Source organism: Sorex araneus, chromosome 6, assembly GCF_027595985.1.
Source record: "Sorex araneus isolate mSorAra2 chromosome 6, mSorAra2.pri, whole genome shotgun sequence".
Lineage (NCBI taxonomy): Eukaryota > Metazoa > Chordata > Mammalia > Eulipotyphla > Soricidae > Sorex > Sorex araneus.
Window position 1 is genome coordinate 158,586,808 of NC_073307.1, and position 21,888 is coordinate 158,608,695.

The 21,888-nt window shown below is 41.7% G+C and overlaps 1 protein-coding gene across 1 annotated transcript in view; it reads left to right on the forward strand.

The window, feature by feature from the left end:
- Positions 1-21,888, forward strand: part of MS4A18 (membrane spanning 4-domains A18) — a 64,315-nt gene that overhangs the window by 2,515 nt on the left and 39,912 nt on the right. Inside the window, exon 2 of the mRNA XM_055143811.1 lies at positions 6,154-6,246. Coding sequence (XP_054999786.1) covers positions 6,154-6,246 — 93 coding nt within the window. The remainder of the gene's footprint in view (positions 1-6,153; positions 6,247-21,888) is intronic.

Sequence of the window (21,888 nt, forward strand, 5' to 3'; positions counted from 1 at the left end):
TAATTACCCACCTCCGCCATGTAAGATCATCTACCGGCCTTGCTCCAGAGACTAATAAATCAACCTCAAAAGAGATGAACTAGCCACAAAAATTTCTCAGACACCCATTCCCACCAGACACTTCCTTCCCGAGTATTCAAAGGGGTTCAGCCAGCTCCCACCCAAACTAAGCCTCTGCAGCCACTTGCGACCACTCCCCAAATCCTCTAACCATCACCTCAGAACTGAGCCTCACAGAGAAATTCACCTGCCCCAAACTCCAGAACACAGTCTCGGTGACTGAAAACTCCAGGTCTTCTCAGAGTCCCAATGGGACACCTCCCCGCCCTTTCCTATACTTCTGAAAGCCCTGACAGTCACCCTCACACACTAAAGCCAGGCCCAGTGAAACATTTTACTGCAGCTCTAACACTTAGTTAAAAATCCAGGATTTCCTGTGTAACATCTCCAAACTCTACACCACTGACAATCCAGTAGTAGCACAGCAGATTGTGTAGGGTGTGATAGAGAAGCCAACCAATCTTGACTCCTGAAAACATGGTCACAGAAAGCTTGACTCATGACAACACCTTGATAATCGCTCATATAAAGACTTAATGTCACCATGGGGAGATACAACAATTTTCACGAATTTTTCTCTAAGTAAATTTTTTAAATAATTCTGTTAGCAATTTATTGGTAAAAAGCAATATAAAATAAATCATTGTCAACCTGCTACAGGGGCAGGTTTGAGGGGTGGTTAGAGAGAGTGATGGAGGGAATGTGACAGTGGTGGTGGGATTGATGTTGGAATACTGAAGACCTGTAACAAATCATTCTCAACAACTTCGGAAGCCACAGAGTTTAAGTTTTGTGGGGCGAAAATTATAAAAAGAAGTTCCATTATGTTCTTGGAAATTAAAAGTGCTTTAAGTCCGTGAGATGTTGGGATGCTGTCTGGAGGGGTGCCCAGGAAATACCAGGAAAGGAAGCATCCCTCATTCCCTCTAGCAGCTTGGGAGGCCATTAGAAAGCAAGTGGAGCTCAAGACTGCTTCCTTAACTGCCAAGGCGAACATTTGTATTCCTTTTTTTAAGCATGTAATTTAGAATACATGTGAGCTCCATTCCATCTGCACATGGCTGTGTGGACATTTTTGCACTGTCTGCCTAGTTTGTGTCTGCATTGCCAGTTTATTGGAGTTTTGTTTAAACTTCATGTTTAGGGACTGGAGCAATAGCACAGTGGGGAGGGTGTTTGCCTTACACACAGCTGACCTGGGTTTGATTCCCAGCATCCCATACGGTCCCCCGAGCACCGCCAGGATTCCTGAGTGTGTGAGCCAGGAGTAAACCCTGTGCATCACTGGGTGTGACCCAAAGACAAACAAACAACAACAAAAAAAATCTAAACTTCACGTTTGTCTTCCAAGCTATTCATTTTTCAAAATCTCTGTGTTTTTATGCTCTGTGCATGTCGACTGTGGACAGAATGTGTACCTCTGAACATACATTGGTTTGTGTGGAGAGGAAAAGGAATGAGGGCACTAGGAGGTAGGAATCAGTGCTAATCAACTTGGATAAGAATTCCAGCTATTAATTTACCCAGATTAAGCTTTTCTTTACAGCCTGTTCACATTTCATGGGCTCTATTTGTCTCCCTCATTAAGGACACTGAAAGTCCTTAATGAGTGCAGGCGACATTTTTATTATCCTCTGTCTCCTAGCAGAGAACATAGTTGGTGTGGCAGGCAATAGACATTCATGAAGTTTTTTGTCATTGAATCAATCAGAAATAGATGCTTGATTCAAAATTTTTATTTTCTCAAAATTATTCAGCCCATTTAGGATCCTAACAAATCTTCAGTTCAGACAATCCTTGTAACCACCAAATGAATGGAAGGGTTAGCCTCGAATAAATCTTGTATTTGAGTATACCATCACTGACACATAAGGGTAACTTCCAATGACAAAGTGATTCTTGTATCTATTCCAGAAAAAGTGTGCATTCTTTTCGAACATCATTTGCATCTGCCTGTCAGTCTTGGGTTTGATTTTAATGTTGGTTGAACTCCTGTTTTTTAATTTTATTTTATCAGACACTACTTGGCAACATGTAAGTACACCAGCTTCTATGAGAATCTCATCATAAATTAAGATATCTAAGTAGTTTTTGAAAGTCTTTGGTGAGTGATCAAATTATTGAAGTACATTCCAAGATTAAAAAAAAAAACGAGGGGCCCTTCAAACTGCAGGTTAAATTCCTAAGCCTAGGGTCACCCTGAAACTCTGATAATGCAACGAAATGTCCTGTAGATATAAATAAATGTGTCTTGAGAAATGTAGCACTATATTCAACTGTAGCCCCACCTTGATATTTTAAAGGGCATTTTTTATGATTGGCAGCTCAGCCACCAGCATCTCTCAAACAAGTTGCTCTAGATTTTAAAGATCAAGTCTTCAGACCAGAAAGATAGCACAGTGAATAGGATGCCTTCTTTGCATATGGCTGACCCTGGTTTTTTCCCCAGCACTGCATACAGTCCCATGAGACCTGTCAGCAACGTTTTTTGAACACAGAGCCAAGAGTAAGCCCTGAACACCACCAGGTGTGGACCAAAAGCAACCAAGAAATATCAAGTTTAGTATAGCAAGACTGGATCTCCAAAGAAGGAAATAGCATCCTTCCAAGTGTCGGATAGTTATGCACTTGGACTTGTGGTACCTAAGGATTTATGTTCAATGCCTGACTACAGACAGAATAAAGTTTAGCTTTTCGCAAGGGTGTAATTTAGAACACATGTGAGTTCCCTTCCATCTGCACGTGGCTGTGTGGACATTTTTGCACTGCCTGCCAATTTTGTGGGTGCCATTACCAATTTATTGGAGTCAGTTTAAAATTCATGTTTGTCTTTCAAGCTGTTCATCTTTCAAAATCTCTGTGGTTTTAGGCTCTGTGCATGTCTACTGTGGACATATGTGTACTTGTGAACATACTTTGGTTTCTGTGGAGAGGAAAAGGGGTGAGGACACTAGGAGATGGGGAGTCAGTGCTAATCAACGGGGATAGGAATTCTAGACACAGGATCCAAAGACCTCTCTGTGGGTTTTTGCCATTCTGCTCTATGGCATCTATGCAGAGCTTGACAGAGGTCAAAAGTTTTGATGTATGACAGATCTAGAAATTAACTTTTCTTGATTAACTACATAATACACTTTTTTTCTAATTTCCTGGCCTCATTAACCCAGTTCTCCTTACTTCAACACCTAAATTTTGGATTAATTTGCTCATTCCCATGTATATATTGACTTGCATTTTAATGAATCTTTCAAGCTTATGTGTACTTTTGAAAATAATTGTATAGCAAGTGGATTGCAAGCTTCCTTGGGGAATAATTTATGTCTCTCATCAAATAAAAGAAATTTGGAAATGGAAATGTTAAGCTGCTTGTTCAGAGTTACAGGGTGAAGTGACACTTCCAGAACTTTTCTACTAATCAAGGATGGTCTAAATTTCAAGCTCCTTCAAAATTGAGCCCTGATATTAGTCAACCAAATGGCACACCAAAGAATCGTCTCCTTGCTGTCAAGAAAATAATGTTTTTTTGACACATCACCTGAAAGCTATCTTAAAGTAAAATCTTAATATGAATCAGCTATTTCTTAGTTTTGGAGATCAATGGTACTCATTTGACTTGATCAGAATCTAGGTATAGTCTCTACTTTTTCATTTTCCAAGTCATTTTTTACATGACCAATCTTAGTAAAAGCAAATGTCCTCTTATTTAAAATGTCCTCAATCTTAGTAAAACCAATGTCCTCCTTTTGTCCAGTCCCTGTAACCTCTCAAGTTATTCAGAACATTGGGAACCCAGGTTTCAGTATTGACACCAACCCTCTAGTAAATAACATTCTTGGGCTAAGCATTTCAGTAGTCAGCCAAAGAGCCTCTCATTTCTACCACCTTGGTATTATTACTATTAGAGAGTCTCCATATAAATAGCCTATGGGGACCTTGTTACTAAAGTGCTTTGGGTACTTCAGACTTGGGATCATATTACAGATTCTGCATTCTAGTTCCCAATCTTAATATTCATGCTGGGATATGTGTTTGTTGGTATTTATATTAAGAGATGGAGTAGCAGCAGGAAACTACCTGCAGGAAACCTTGTATTGAACCTAAGAAACAGATACAGTCCTTTCCTTCCTTTACTGCTAGCTATTCCCCAAAGTTCTCTCTTAGCAATAGATCTAATTTTTTTTGTATTTTTATTAATTTTTAATTTATTTATTAGTGAGTCACAGTGGGGCTACAGTTACAGATTTATACATTTTCATGCTCATGTTTCCTTCATACAAAGTTCGAGAACCCATCCCTTCACCAGTGACCATTCTCCACCACCAATAAACCCAGCATCCCTCCCCCCCCAAATCCCATCTCCCCCTGCCTCACCCTCCCCACCCCCGCCACTGTGGCAGGGTCTTCCCTTTTGTTCTCTCTCTCTAATTAGGTGTTGTGATTTACAATAAAGGTGTGAGTGGCCATTGTATTCAGTCCCTAGTCTACATTCAGCACACTTCACCCTTCTCCCATGTGGCCTCCAACCACATTTAACTTGGTGTTCCCTTCTCTATCTGAGCTGCCTTTTTTCCCAGAATGTGAAGCCAGCCTCCAAGCCATGGAGTCAACCTCCTGGTACTTATTTCTACTATTCCTGGGTGTTAGTCTCCTACTCTGTTATTCTATATTCCACAGATGAGTGCAATCTTTCTATGTCTGTCTCTCTCTTTCTGACTCATTTCACTTAGCATGATACGTTCCATGCCGATCCACTTATATGCAAAGATCATGACCTCATTTTTTCTAACAGCTGCATAGTATTCCATTGTATAGATGTACCAAAGTTTCTTCAACCAGTCATCTGTTCTAAGGCACTCGGGTTTTTCCAGATTCTGGCTGCAATAGATCTAATTTTAAAGATCTCCCTGTTAATTCTTGGACAATGAACCTTGAAGTGTTGCATTTTCATCCTCTCTAGCAGTTCATTGATCTCAATGAACATTGCTGGTTTAGGGTCTGAAGCAATAACACAGTCTATAGGGAGCTGGCCTTACACACTGCCAGGCTGGGTTCCATCCCTGGCACCGCAGATGGTCCCCTGGAGTAACTCCAGGAGTGATCCCTGAGCACAGAGCCAGGATTAATCCCTGAACACTGCCAGGTGTGGCCCTCTACAAAAATTCTGACTTATCCACAAAAACACCCAGTAAAACATCAATGATTTCATTATTTATTTTGTAGAAACTAGTCTGCTTACAATCAATCAATAATCCATTATCACTATGATCAAGATATATATGCCTGCACATACATATCTTGGCAAACATTGTCATTGACAGTTTAGAATATGCTGAGTAGTTTTACTCTTGCTTTTTATCAGCTCATCGAAGTTTCATAAATTTTATTATTTTGAGTTTCTAATGTTAAAGATCTGTAATAAATGTGCATTGTCTTTTTTGAAACAGACTGTAGGTAAAGTCCTTACGGAATATATCCTCGCGTTCTCTCTTTTGGAATTTCTTACGACACTTAAACTGGTCCTAATATTGCTTAATAGAGACTAAGGAAAATAATAAAATTTACGGTAAGTATCTCATTTCTTCCTGGTGAATCAAAAGATATTTGCATCTGTAATGAAGACAGTTTAAAGAAGTGGTGTTTCGATAAGAATTGTGTCATTTATAAGTTGTGATTATAGGTAGCTAAATTTTGTGCTAATTACATAGATCTCTGTACAACTGAAAGTAAATAATTTGACCTACACTAAAACGCACGCATTATATAAAATTTTTGTCTTTACATACTGTCACTCCGTTGCTTATCGATTTGCTCAAGCGGGCACCAGTAATGTCTCCATTTTGAGACTTGTTGTTACTGTTTTTGGCATAGCGAATATGCCACGGGTAGCTTGCCAGGCTCTGCGGCAGGCAAGATACTCTAGGTAGCTTGCTGGGCTCTCCGAGAGGGGCAAACTACATACTAGTAAAATAAGTGTTTTCTGGATCACTCTGCTTAATTCGATAAAAGTTCACTAGAAACAAGAATGACTTAGTGGAGAATGTTGTCAGGCACAGTGAAATGGTAATGTTGAAACTTCATATCTTAAATTCTCAGATATTGAGAGAGCAAGTTGAATATCAGCTTCTAGGAGATAATTGGGTTTTTCAGAAACTAAGACTTTGGAGTAATGAAGAAGTAGAAGAGATGGTATTTTTCAATTATTTTCAATCAAGTTGTTTCCTCCTTCCTCCTCACTGGCTTTAATCCTAGAGGTAAATTTTATTGCCAACTTAACCTCATTGTTGTTGAATTGGACAATTGTGGTGGAAGATACCTCTTCCCATTCTTCCCCAATGCCTTTACCAACGCAATGATAGAGACTGAGAAGCATAAAGTTAAAATAAAGGAGAAAACTCTTGACCAGACACATATGGAGATGTCAGAAATAAAAAAAGAAAAAAAAAGAATCACAGTACCTAGGATCTGAGGTTTTTGGAGCAAAAACAAAGGAAAAGATTGAAGGAGGTGTTAAGAATTTAACAGATATATTCTCAAATATTTCAAATTTACAACTTCGTGTAGACTTGGATAAGCAGTTGATATCCAGATTCCAGATATTTTCCTTCACTTTAACAACTCAACACATTCAAGCAAAACATATTCAATACAACTGACTGAGATTAAACCAACTATTATTCTGCTAGAATGGGAATAAGATCAAACCATCCAAATATTCCAAAGAAATGGAAGGAGTAAGAAGTTAGAAACTTATGTTCTAACTTATCAGATAGGGTGAGAATGATTTTGGATAAAAATCTTAGTACCCAATACCTACATTCAAGACCATCAGATTTTATTTCTAGCAAGAGTGTCAATATGGTGTTAGAAATTACAAAACATTACAAGGTGGAAAAAGAAATAAAATGAGAAGTGGGAAGGGAAAACTTAGAGATTTTTTTGAAAGGCAATCAATAATCCAGATATCAGGATTTATAAATCCTATTTTCTCTAAAATGTCATCTACCTCATATTTTTCAAATGAAATGATTTTGTGAAATATAATTGTAGATGCAGCCTCAGACTATAAAGTAACATGGAAGATGCAAGGGGAATATTTGTTCCTCTGGATAATTTTCTATTTCTAATTAACATCAGAATATTTTTTTATTTTGTTGAATCACTGTGAGATAGTTACAAGCTTTCATGTTTGGGTTACAATCACACAATGATCAAACACCCATCCCTCCACCAGTGCACATTCCCCACCACCAATATCCTGGGTATACCCCCCATTTCCCCACCCTCCCCCTGCTTCCATGGCAGACAATATTCCCTATACTCTCTCTGTACTTTTGGGCATTATAGCTTGCAACACAGACACTGAGAGGTCATCATGTTTGTTCCACTATCTACTTTGGGCATGCATCTCCCATATGGTTCCTCCAGCCATCATTTTCTTAGTGATCCCTTCTCTATTTCATCTGCCTTCTCCCCTCTACTCATGAAGCAGTCTTCCAGCTATGGGGTAATCCCCCTAGCCCTTGTATCTACCATCCTTGGGTGTCAGCCTCATGTGATGCTACCCTACACTCCACAAATGAGTGCAGCCCTTCTATATCTGTCCCTCTCTTTCTCACTCATTTCACTTAGCATGATACTCTCTATGTCTATCCATTTATAAGCAAATTTCATTACTTCATCTCTCCTAGCAGCTGTATAGTAGTCCATTGTGTAGATGTACCAAAGTTTCTTTAACCAGCCATCTGTTTTATCAGATTATTTCAAACTGTGATGAAGCAAATCAACAACCAGAAATCAATGTCCAACTTTCCACCTTCATCTTCACAATAATTATGCTCCAGCCTCATTAGTACATTTATTATTACATATATGCATATGTTCTCTTTAGTTTGCCTCTTAATCTGGATGTTGGGACTGAAGCAGCCATGTGGACCCTGAGCTAATTTCTAGGAGAAATTCCTAGGAGAAATTTGAATCCAACTGCATGGGATTCAAACCCACGGATCTCTGTTAAACCTCACCCACAGGTTAGAAAGGTGAAAGGCATGGCTTTTCCAGCAGGCAGCAGTTAACGCAGCCACCAGTTATACTCCCCCACTATAACCCATAAGATCCATCTCCAGAATAGCTCCACAAAGGAACACCAAAAAGGAAGAGAATATCCTAGATAGGGAAAGAGATCACCATCCCCAGACTGCCACCAGCACTATAAGAAGACAGTGCACAACCCCGCCACGAGGAAGATGAAGAAACTTTCCTCAATATAGTCAAAACCATCTACCACAAGCCCACAACAAGCGTTATCTTCAATATAGAAAAACTAAAAGGTTAATGGTTGGAAGCTTGCCACAAGAGCGTGTTGGGGGTGAAGGGTTCAGGTAAAGGGATATTCCTGGTAACCTTTCATTATGTGTATTGCAAACCATAAGGCCCATAAGGAAAGAGAGGGAGAGAGAGAGAGAGAGGGAGAGAGAGATGAAAAGTGCCTGCCAAAGTGGCAGGCAGTGGAACATGGAGGGGGGGTTAGGAGGGAAACTGGGACCATTGGTGGTGGAAAAGTAGACTGGTGAAAGGACGGGTGTTGGAACATTACATGACTGAAATCCAATCATGAACAACTTTTTAAATGCATATATCACTGTGATTTAATTAAAATAAATAATCACTGTATCACTGTATCACTGTCATCCTATTGCTCATCGATTTGCTTGAGTGGGCACCAGTAACATCTCCTTTGTGAAACTTCTTGTTACTGTGTTTGGCATATCTAATACACCATGGGTAGCTTGCCAGGCTCTGCTGTGAGGGCAAGATACTCTGGGTAGCTTGCAGGGCTCTCCAGAGGGGCGGAGGAACTGAATCCAGGTCGGCCGCCTGCAAGGCAAACGCCCTACCCACTGTGCTATCGCTCCAGCCCAAAATAAATAAATAAATGAATATTTAAAAATAAAATTATCCAGGTCTATACCTCTATACCTCTAGGAACAAGGTAGAAATATAAAGCCAATGCAAATACCACCAAAACTTACCCCTGAACACAAAGCCATATAGGTAGTCTCTGAGTACTGCCAGGTACCAAAAATCAAAAAAAATTAGTTTAGAGCAAAAGAGGTTATGAGATTCAATATTAAGATTGTTGTCAGTTTACCTAGCTAGCTGGTGTTGCCCAAGGAGAATCTAAACACCTGTAGATGGAAAAGTCAATGGTAAAAGGCATTGTTTAAAAATTCCGATTACACGGGGGCTGGAGCGATAGCACAGCGGGTAGGGCGTTTGCCTTGCATGCGGTTGACCCGGGTTCGATTCCCAGCATCCCATATGGTCCCCTGAGTACCACCAGGAGTAATTCCTGAGTGCATGAACCAGGAGTAACCCCCTGTGCATCGCCAGGTGTGACCCAAAGAGCAAAAAAAATTCAGATTACAGAGTCAAGTTTGTGAGACTGGAAATATAGTAAGTAGTGAGATGGGGAACCAAAAATTTCCCTCAAAAGACATCAAAATCACCACATTGGCCTAAGAATGTGAACAGTTTCTTTACACACAGACTCAATATGGTTCTCAGATGAAAGTCACAACCCCCTGTCTTGGGTTTCCAAGAAGAGATTGGGCTATAGCCAATACTTCTATTGGGTTTTGATGAGTTGTGCTATGCAAATATTGTGCTCCTTATTAATTGAAGGTTTGTGGCTTCTCTGAGTCCAGCAAATCTGCCAGTGCCATTTTCTCCAAGTGAGCACCTGCTTGGTTAGATATTTCTCTTTATACTTCAAATCATCTCATTATGATATTAATTATTGAAATCTGTGATACGTGGGCTTTGATGTTACATTTAAACTATTTTTAAAGGCCACAAAGCCCACCCACAGGAAAGCATTAATATGACCAATAAATGTGTGAGTTCTCTCTGCCCCACTAACCAATTATACCCTGGCTTTCTCTATCTCCTTGGTCTCTATATACCCTGAGACACATTATTGAAAGAAGGCCTATTAATAACCCTACAATGACCACTAAGTGTTCAAGTGAAAAAAAGGTAGGTCTCAGTTATTTACTTGAAATCTAAAAGCTAGAAATTATTAAACTTTATAGGGAAAGTATATTCAAAGCCAAAAAGGCAAAAGATAAACCTCTGATGCTATACCATTAGTCAATGGTGCAGCATTTTGCATTAGGAATGCAAAACTAACATTCTTGAAGAAATGAAAAGTGCTAAATCCATAACACATGGGTTGGAAGAAAGTGAAACATCCTTATAGCTAACCTAGAGAAAGCCATCTATACAACATCAAATCAGCCCTTAATCAAAAGCCTAATCCAGAGCAGAGTCATAACTCTCTTTAATTTTTTTTAAAATGTAAGAGATAAAGAAAATGTCGAGTTTGTACCTAGAAGTTGTTGGTTCATGAGACTTTAAAAAAGAAATTATCTCCATAATATCCAAGTGCTGATAGAGAAACTTGAACAAGTTTTCCACCTCTAACTGAAGGTTGCTTCTACAAAATAGATTCTCAATGTATTGGAAAGAGATGCATGTAGGACTTTGATAAGTATAAAGGACACACTGGTGCAGCTTCTGTCTGTAGGTTGTCATCAAAGTTCACTTATCTTATGAAAATCTTGCAGTCCCTAAGAACAGTGCTAAAATATTCTCTGCCTGTACTTTATAGATCTAACATCATTGCTGTTTGCAATATGGTCTACCAAATTTTTAAGCCCACTATTGAGATCTACTGCCCAAGAAGAAGATTCCTTTCAAAATATGCCTGCTTATTGAATGTGTGCCTAGATACCTAAGATTTCTTGCAAACATGTAGAGGGAGGTTTGTGTTGTTTGAATGTTGGTTCACACACATCCATTCCACAGTTGGTAAATGAAGTATTTGTTCCAACTTTTAGTTTTTATTGTATATGAAATACATTCCATAAGGCTACGACTACCAAGTCAGACATTTCTTTTGGGGATCCATGCAGAGTCAATAGGAACCCTTCTGAAAAGGATTCCCAATTCTACGTCATAAATAAAAGCTGTGATTGGTGGTAGAAGGTCAAAGTATTCACAGGAAGGCATTTGGAAGAAATTGGTCCAACTCATGAATGACTTGAGGAGTTCTAGTTTTCCATGGAATGACTACAAATGTGGAATAAACACAGAGAAGTAGAATCAGACATGGAGCGGGAAGGTGTGCCTGAACTGCTGTAGACATGATGAAACTTAGACAGATGAGGAATTGTTTCCTATGGTTCAGCAAAGAAAGCGTGTCCTTGACAGAAAATATGGGGTCAGAGAGATACCAGAGCAAGAAGCACCTTGACTTACACCCAAGATTAAGATTGACCCAGGTTCACTCCTCAGCATCCCATATGTCCCCTAGCCTACTAAGAGTGATTCCTGAGTGCAGAGCCAGGAGTAAGCCCTAAACATCACTGGCTGTACCCTTCCCCCACCACCCTCCCACCAAAAAAGAGGAGAATAGCATGTATTTCTGAGGAATATATGGATATTGTAAAATTATCCAATATTATAACATTACAATGTTAGTTGATAGAGTGGGGGCAGGATTTGAGATGATGGATACCAGTTTTAAAAGATGTCCTAGTGTAGGTAAAATTCAATCAAATAATGGTAAGGGTGCTACAAGGATATCTTTCATGAAAGGAAAAATCCGTGTATTATCTTGTTTGAAGAACTTCTATAGCTTCTCCCTGTTTGCCAACTACCATCCAAAGACAAGTTTTCGCACCAGCAATTAGATTCAAACTTAGGAACATCTCAGGTGATGCTTAGCAAGTTTTAGTAATAGGGTATTTTTAATTGGTGTATGTGTGTTGGAGGGTTTTTGGACATAATGCCATTGTGCACCCTAATAAACTATGATGTACTATAGACATACCTTTATGTGCAGTGAGAAGCAAAGTATGTGTGTCTCACTTTACTGTAATACTTGTCTTGTTGAAGTATTCTGTAAAACCAAACTCACAAGGGGCCTACAATAGGTTTTCAATTGAGATAAATATCAATCTTTGTCATGGTTACTGGAGTAGTTCTTTATATATTTTATAGATTAATAACTTATTGCTTAGTTGCATCTAACTGTTCCTAGACTGAACATTATTTTTGCTTTTTAACTATGTTGTATTTGTTAAACTAAAGTTTTATGTTACAGTATAGACTAATTTGGCAATTTCCTGTACAGTTAGTGCATGTTTATTTTTATGAAAAAATAATGTTACATACACTGAAGTCATTTAGATATTCTCGTGTACTTTTATTTGAAAGTTTGAAGTGCTCATACTTATGTCTTGATCCATTCAGAATTGATGTAAGTCATATATTATTGAGATAGAAAACTGCGACAAAGGTTTGTGTGTATAGTTTTCACTCAAACTAAATAAATAGAAACTGATAAGTACTGACTATTATGTTAAATTTAACGCAACTTACTATTTAGCTTGATTGGAAAGCTATGTTCTTATTTCATTGGTCTTTGTTTGAAAATGTATATTCATACAGCATTGGCCTTACTTTTTAACCAAAAAAAGAGAAAATGGGAGAGAGAAGAAAGGAAGGGAGGGACTTGCGGAGTGAATTAAACCAACTAAAATGCACAAGAAGCACATATTTTAGCTTAAAATTCTCAATGACGTGGGGCTGGAGCAAGAGCACAGCAGGTAGGGCATTTGCCTTGCATGTGGGCCGACCCAGATTCGATTCTCAGCATCTCATATGGTCCCCTGCACACCACCAGGAATGATTCCTGAATGCAGAGCCAGGAGTAACCCCTGAGCATCGCTGGGTGTGACCTAAAAAGCAAAAAAAAAAAAAAATTCTCAGTGATAAGGATATTTGTGGTTTTGTGTTTTTTTTTTTACAAAATACCTTTGTTATTTAGTGTGTCAATTATCATTTTACTAATAACAAACTCATCTCAGGTACGTGGCAGACGGGAGTCCCATTCCTAAAACATCAAGCAACACCCATTGAAGATTGAAGTGAGAGCCAAAGAATAACTTCAGTGTGTTCAAAAGTTTCTTTAATTACATCTGAGGACTCCTCATTATGTTCATCTCTCAGAATTTTGCTACTCCTTCTCATTAATAAAAATAATAAATAAACTTCAAAGGTATCTGTTTCAGTGTGTGGAACATCAGGAGAACAAATTTATCTCAGGTTGAATCTCGTCAGTCTTCTAGATCAAATAAATTGATCTTCTAAATCAAAGTCTTTAAATGATTTTTTTCCCACTGTGTGTGACATCAGGAGAAAAACTTTATCTGATTGAATCTGGTCATTCTTCTAGATCAAAGAAATTCTAAGACCAGCACAAGTTTCTGAAATGAGATTTAAATATTTTATTAATCCCTCTCAGAGAGCCTGGCAAGCTACTGAGAGTATCCTGCCCGCACGGCAGCTACCTGTGGTGTATTCAATATGCCAAAAACAGTAACAAGTCTCACAATGGCGATGTTACTGGTGCCCGCTCGAGCAAATCGATGAACAATGGGACAACAGTGCTAACAATGCTATTAATTACATGATATGCTAAATGCTGCCTCAAAATGTCATGTCATAGTGAAAGAAAATTGACACAAATTATAAAGATTTCTATTTTCTGTGATGTCATAAGCCTTATTTTTATCTTTTTCCATATGTGGTATGAAGAGGACATTTGTAGAAGAAACCTGACAATCTGGTGGCTTGTGTGGCATTAAAACATTGCATACACGTTAGCATTAATAATATTGCAAGATGGAATAGAGAAGGGATCACTAAGAAAATGATGGCTGGAGGAACCAGTTGGGATGGGAGATGCATGCCGAAAGTAGATAATGGAACAAATATGATGACCTCTCAGTGTCTGTGTTGCAAGCTATAATACCCAAGAGTAGAGAGAGTATGGGGAATATTGTCTGCCATAGAGGCAGGGGAGGGTGGGAAGGGGGGTATACCCGGGATATTAGTGGTGGGGAATGTGCATTGGTGGAGGGATGGGTGTTTGATCATTGTGTGATTGTAGCCCAAATATGAAAGCTTGTTACTATCTCATGGTGATTCAATAAAATTTTAAAAATTAAAAAAAATAATTATAATAATACTGCAAGCCCCAGTGCCTCGATAAAAATCAGAAACTAGGGCTAAGGGTATAACTCACTTGCTTGAGAACACTTGAATTGCCCTGGGTTCAATTTCCTATATGAAAAAGAGGGGGAAAGCTTTATCCTACTTCACCGTCTGCTTATGACTCCGTTTCTATTTATTCAAAAAATAAAAACTCGAGGGCATGGTGCTGACAACAGGTCAACCTGTACCTGCGTGGCAAATGCATCAGCAGCCTAATGGTACCCTCAGGCTTCCTAATACCAATACCCCAAAATTACCACTGTGCCTTTTGCCAAACCCCAAAAACTTGGGGCTAAGCTTACCAAGAGATTAAATGACCAAATGTTAGGTATGTGGGAGCCACACCCGCAAATCACCTCCAGCTCAGCTATATAAGCTCATTTATGGGCCTTATTTCAGAGACCCATAAATAAATCTCCAAAGAGATCAAAAGCCACAGTTAATCTCAGACCTGCACATGGCTGAACAGACCAGGATAAATCAGAGGGGGGGCGGGTTGTCCTGTGCCCACCAAGCAGAGCCCCCGGCAGTTGCTTGCTTCCACAATCCAAAATCACCACCATCTCCCTAGCCTGACTCCACCATCTCAGGACGGACCTCACTGAGACATAAACTGCTAAAAATTCAGGTATACGGGTTTTATGACAGAAATCAGGCTTTCTCGGGTCGGGATGGGCTACCTTCCCCCCACTTCCCAATACTCCTGAGAGCACTGGCAGTCACCCCCACGAACCAACTCAAGTGCCACCATGTAAGCTCTACTACCAGCCTTGTTTCAGAGACCCATAAATAAATCTCAAAAGGGATCAAAATCCGCAGTTAATCTCGAACTCTCATATGGCTGAACAGACCAGGGTAAATCGGAGGGGGGCAGGTTAGTCTGGGACCTGCCCAATCAGAGCCTTCAATAGCTGCATGCTTCCACAATCCAAAATATCACCGTATCCCGGGCCTGACTCCACCATCTCAGGATGGACTTCACCAAAATACAATCTGCTAAAAATTCAGGTATGCAGGTTTTGTGACTGAAATCTCCAGGCTTTCTCAGGTCGAGGTGGGCTACCTCCCCTGACCACCTCCCTATACTTCCAGAAGCCTAGGCAGTCACATCCACACCCTAAAGCGGCCACCCAATTGAAAAGCTACTCTAGCATTACGCTCCTAATAAAAATACCGAATACCCTGAACAAGCACCATGATCTCTCATCACCTGAATTGCAAACCATAATTCACAAAAGGACAAGGAGAGAGAGAGAGAGCAAGAAGGAAAGTGCCTCCCATAGAGGGCGGCTGAGGATAGGAGGTGGGGTGTTGGGGGATGGTGGTAGGGAAACAGGGGACATTGGTGGTGGGAGATGTGTACACTGGTGGAGGGATGGGTGCTGGATCATTGTATGACTGAAACCCTATTATGAACATCTTTGTAATGATCTATATCATGGATATTCAATTTAAAAGATTTTTTAAAAATTAAAGAAAAAAGCAATGTGGAGTTCAAGCCCAATTCAATCAGCTTAATTGATGGCTGAATAAATAGCAGTACTCCTATATTAATAAATAAATAGTCAAAAGAACTGCCTGGATTTGATGTCAGTGGGCCCCCATGAGTGGCATATGTGAGGCGGGCTGGAGAGAGATGGTCACTTTCTCCCATCCACCTCTGTGTGGAGAGCCACCATGGGACCATGCTTTGTAGCGCTCTTTGTAATCAACACCTGTGTGCTTCGAAAACAACTCCTAATAAGGAAACAGGATGTCTTGCCACGCCCATAAGCTGTGACTAACCTATCAGATGCGGACACGTGGGCATAAGCAGGCAGCGAGAGGTATATAAGGGGGGAGGTCACCTAGCTAGGGGGTTCTCCCTCATGCGTCCCTTTTTCTGCCTTACTCCACGTCCCCTTTCCTGATTTCTTCTCCAACGCATGAGAAAGTTCCTAAATAAATCGCAGCCAAAAGGATCTCCGAGTTGCGTGTTTCTTCGCTGGACGAAGCGGCGCGCGACAGCTGGTGGCCCGTACGGGGAACCCGACCTCCAGTACCCCCCCGGTGGATTCAGAACTTGCTGCGATTTATTCAGGACTAAGGTTCACGAGAAATCGTGACGATCAGGTTCCTGTGGTAAGTCAGGACTAAGGTTCACGAGAAGTCATGACGATCAAGTTCCTGTGGTGAGTCAGGACAATAATATCCATGGATGTGTATGTTTCGTTTGTTGGTTGGATGTTTGTTTGTCTTTCCCTTTGTCTTTTCATTTTTGCTTTCTATGATTACTTTAAGGATCAGAAGTGCAATAAGGCCGTACAATCAGGACAAGTAGTGTTAGAAAACACAAAGAAGGACAGAGGCAGCCGTCATGGCATTGTAGCCTCTGAGCCAGAGGAGGGTTCGGACGTGGAAAGCGAGGCCTCTAGGGGAACCCCGCTGATGGAGGGACGCACCCCAAAAAAGAAAGGAAGGCCCCAAGAACCATCCATGACCCGTCCGTCTCTTTATCCCTCGCTACGTCAATTTCAGCAGGGACGGGCTAACGGGGATTCTGACCCCCCTATTGAAGAGGAAGCTGCGACATATGATAGTGACCGATACTTGCCACTAAAGGGCTCTGAGGATGACCCGCCCCCTTATCTTAACAAAGCGGAAGGCGGACTTTCTTTTGCAAAACCCGGGCTCTGGGCAGAAGTTAGGCGAGAGCTACAGTTAACTTACCCAGTTTTTGAAGATAATAATCAACAGCGATATCATGAGCCCCTAGATTTTAAAATAATTAAGACCTTGGCAGAATCAGTAAAGACTTATGGAGCCAACGCCGCATTTACTATAACTCAAATAGAAGGCTTATTCAGATATTGTATGACCCCAAATGATTGGCAACAGGTGGCTAGAGCGGTGTTGACGCCTGGACAATACTTGGACTGGCGCACCTTCTTAATGGAATTTGCAAATGAGCAAGCAGCAACCAATCTAGCCCAAGGAGGGGCACGAGCAGTCTGGGATAGGGACATGTTATTAGGACTTGGCAGATTCGCCAATCAGCAGACCGGGTACCCCCCCAGAAGTTTATACGCAGGTGAACCAAATAGGATTGAAAGCGTGGAAAGCTCTACCCAACAGAGGGGAAGTCCGAGGCAACTTTACTAAAATAGTTCAAGGGCCCCTGGAACCGTTTTCCGAATTTGTTGCCCGTGTAGTCGAGGCTGCCGGAAAAATCTTTGGAGATTCGGACACTGCGATGCCTCTCATAAAGCAGTTGGTATTTGAACAATGCACTGCTGAGTGTCGCAAGGCTATCGCCCCCTATAAGAGTCTGGGACTGGAGTATTGGATGAAAATATGCCGAGAAATAGGGGGTCCCCTAACCGCCACAGGCTTAGCTGCGGCTGTCATGGATATTACCAAGAAAGTTACGGGACTCGCTGTAACCTGCTATACGTGTGGAAGGACAGGGCACCTGAGGAGACAGTGTCCTGTCAATAACCAAGTTGTAGGATCTAGACCCAGACTTTGCCCTAAGTGTAAAAAGGGAAGACATTGGGCAAGTGAGTGTAGGTCAGTGAGAGATGTCCACGGCCATAGGATATCTCAAAGCAATATAAGAAGGGATTCAAAAAACGGCTTACGGGGCCCACGTCCCCAGGGCCCTCAAATATATGGGGCGGCGCAAGTTTCCGAGGAATGGCCATCTCTGAAACATCCCAGGGACTCGGGGGAGCCTCTAAGGCCTCCCCCGCTGTGACCCTACAAGCCGTCAATCCCATGGTCCTCACTCCGAGAATGGGAGTACAGATTTTAGAGTTAGGGAAACTAGCCCCTTTACCGAATGAAGTTATAGGATTGCTAATAGGCTCCCCTGAAGCAGTTTTGAAAGGCTTGTGTGTATATCCTGGTATAATTGATCCCAACCATTCTGAAAGTGTTAGAGCCCTGATTGAGTCTCCCCGTGGGATTACTGCTATCAGCCCAGGGGACCCTGTTGCCCAGGTTATTCTCCTTCCCGCCGTGGGTGGACAGACATGCAATGGTAAAAGGACTTTAAATCAGGAACAAATTGAGGGAGCTTTTCTTGCATTAGGTATGCATACCAGACCCATGATGCAATTAATAGTAGAAGGAAAAAGGATCATGGGACTCCTTGACACTGGAGCAGACCGTAGCATAATAGCCACTAAGGATTGGCCTTCTGCCTGGCTCACACAGGCTTCTGCTCAGCAGTTGCAGGGTCTGGGGTACCTCAGTACCCCAGAAGTAAGCGCACGTCACCTCACCTGGAAGGATGACGAGGGACACCAGGATAGCTTCCAGCCCTTTATACTTAATTTGCCCTTTTCCCTTTGGGGACGAGATGTTCTGGCTAAGATGGGAGTTAGGCTTTGCACTTCTTCGCGCCCTATTGCTGTTTCTGCTGACCAAAATTTATTATAGGGGCCGCTGTGGAAATCATCCCCCTAACATGGTTAACAGAGGACCCGGTGTGGGTTCCACAGTGGCCTTTGTCCTCTGAAAAATTAGATGCAGCTGAAGCCTTAGTTAATCAACAATTGTCAGCTGGACACTTACGTCCTTCTGTATCCCCTTGGAATACTCCTATTTTCGTAGTTAGAAAGAAATCCGTAAATGGCGTTTGTTGCATGATCTTCAAGCTGTTAATGCTCAAATGCGCGTGATGGGGCCTGTACAACGTGGCCTGCCTTTATTAACCACTTTACCAAAAGATTGGCATGTAATTGCCATTGACATACAAGATTGCTTTTTCTCTATCCCGTTACATCCACAGGATATTCCCCGTTTTGCGTTTACATTACCCTCTAAGAACCATGAGCAGCCAGATAAGCGATATGAGTGGGTAGTCCTCCCACAAGGGATGACAAATAGTACCACTCTTTGCCAGCTATACGTAGGTTCCATCATAGCTCCTTTGCGAAAGTGTTTCCCGAAAGTACAATGTGTGCATTATATGGATGATATCCTGCTGGCAGCAAAATCCGAAAACGCTCTTAATAATGCCCTACTCAAATTAACCTCGCTCTTACAAAGTGCCAATTTAATTATTGCCCCTGAAAAAATTCAGAAAGGAACAGTTGTCCAATACCTAGGCGCTAAGATAACCCCCAAAGCAGTACATCCCCAAAAAATTACGCTTCGGCTTGACCACTTACACACGCTTAATGATTTCCAACGTTTGTTGGGAGACATTAATTGGATAAGGGGATACCTTAAATTACCTAACTATGACTTAAAACCTTTATTCAATATGCTTCAAGGTGATCCTTCTCTCTCTTCCCCACGGACTATCACACCCGAAGCTAGAGAAGCCCTTTGCAAAATTGAGCAAGCTCTTACTGCTGCTGGCAATACACGCGTGCAGCCTGAGTTTCCTATTTTGCTTTGTGTGCTTTCAACTTATGGGCAGCCTACTGCAGTCCTATGGCAGGAGGGACCCCTTCTGTGGATTCATCCTAGGGTCTCTCCGGCAAAAGCCGTGGAATTATACCCTGCAGCTGTAGCCCGTTTGGCTATGATTGGTATTCAGGACTGCTTGCAATACTTTGGAAAACTTCCAGATGCTCTTATTACCCCTATAATTCCACTCAAATAGTTTCTTTGTGTAACTTACATGATGATTGGGCGATTCTCCGATTTTCTTTTCCCAATGTTATTGATAATCATTATCCCAAACATCCACTAATGACCTTCTTTAAAACCCATCCGGTAATTTTCCCCAAAGTCACCTCTTATGTACCCCTTCGGGATGTTCCAAACATTTATACTGATGGTTCAAGTACAGGCTGGGGGGCTTATATGATAGAGGGTCAAGATCCTATTCGTATGCAATTTCCAACTACGTCTCCTCAAGTTGTGGAACTCCGCATTGTCTTGACAGTGTTTGAGCATTGCCCCTTTGCTTTCAATTAGATCTCTGATTCACGATACGTTGTAAATGCTCTTTGCTCACTCGAGGTAGCAGGACCCATAAAGGCCTCCAGCTCGATAGCCTCCTTGTTATCTGCTTTACAACAAATTCTTTGGACCCGGGAAAAACCATTTTTTGTCACACATATCCGCTCTCACACAGGCCTTCCGGGTCCCTTAGCAGAAGGCAAGGCTTATGTTGATGCACTCACTAGACCATCTTGTTTTGTTATTCAGTCTCCTTTACAATTAGCAAAAAATTTTCATGACCGTTTCCATGTTTCTTCTCGGACCCTTCAACATAGATTTCAAATACCTCGAGCCGAAGCTCGGGCAATTGTTTTACATTGTCCACACTGTGTCCCTTTTCTTCCTGCCCCCTCCATGGGCATAAACCCTCGTGGTCTTGTGCCTTTACGCATTTGGCAAATGGATGTTACACATTTCTCAGAATTCGGCAGGCTCAAATATCTCCATGTATCTGTGGACACGTGCTCCGGTATCATTCATGCCACTCCCCTTTCTGGGGAGCGGTCCACAAATGTTATCTCTCATTGCCTTGAAGCATAGGCAGCCTGGGGAATCCCAGCCCAACTGAAAACAGATAATGGTCCGGCATACACCTCTGCTAAATTCACCACATTTTGTGCCCAGATGGGAGTCTCTTTATCTCACGGCCTCCCGTATAACCCACAAGGACAGGGCATTGTTGAGCGTGCTCATTCCACCCTTAAAGCATGCCTAATAAAACAAAAAGGGGGAGTTGGCCTGGGACGGCCCCCCCCCTCGAGAAAGAATCTCTATTGCACTTTTTACTCTAAATTTTTTGATCATTGATGATAAGGGCACCTCCTCTGCAGACAGGCATTCTTCAAAGATTCCTGTGTGCCAAGGATATGTTAAATGGAAAGATATCCTTTCTGGTGAATGGCATGGCCCGGACCCCGTGTTAACCTGGGCCAGGGGTTCTGTTTGTGTTTTTCCACAGGACAGGGCAGAACCAGTGTGGATTCCTGAACGTCTGACACGGAAGACCGCACCTCCAGTAGACCAAGAGGTGGAAACTGGTGCTCCTGCTCAGCTTGGTTTCTGTGTTGATACGAGCTGAAGAAGCAGCTTTTTGGGCCATTGCTACAACTTGGCCTGCTCTAATCCCTTCCGTTCCCACCTTAATAAGACCTGAGTAGAAGTCCCCTCTATTTTATCAAAGAGTGGGTGGAGGTGGGAGTACTTCTATCCTTATTGCTTCTCGCTGCTTTGGGTTTTTGCCTGGTGTCTATGTAAAATGCAGCAAGTACAACTATTTACAAAGGCGTGATATTTGCAGGTATCCCGGCCCTGGAGGCACAGCAATCCCCCAAGCTTTGGCTTGCAACTTCGAATCAATAATCTCGCTCAGAACAATCAGGTCTAGCTGGACGTAGCAAAAGGTATTATGCAGCTGAGAGCCCTTAACTGCAGGGGACCTCCTGTAGTTGAGGAGTTTGAAAGGGTGCATTATACCCACCTGACCCTTGGACCAACCTAAGACAGGGACCTACAAGCGAGAGGGCTCCCAATGACGGGTAAGGCCAAGGGGGCCGAGGTTGCTACGCAGACTTGCTGTTCTAAAACAAAAAAGGGGGAATTGTGGAGAGCCACCATGGGACCATGCTTTGTAGCGCTCTTTGTAATCAACACCTGTGTGCTTCGAAAACAACTCCTAATAAGGAAACAGGATGTCTTGCCACGCCATAAGCTGTGACTAACCTATCAGATGCGGACACGTGGGCATAAGCAGGCAGCGAGAGGTATATA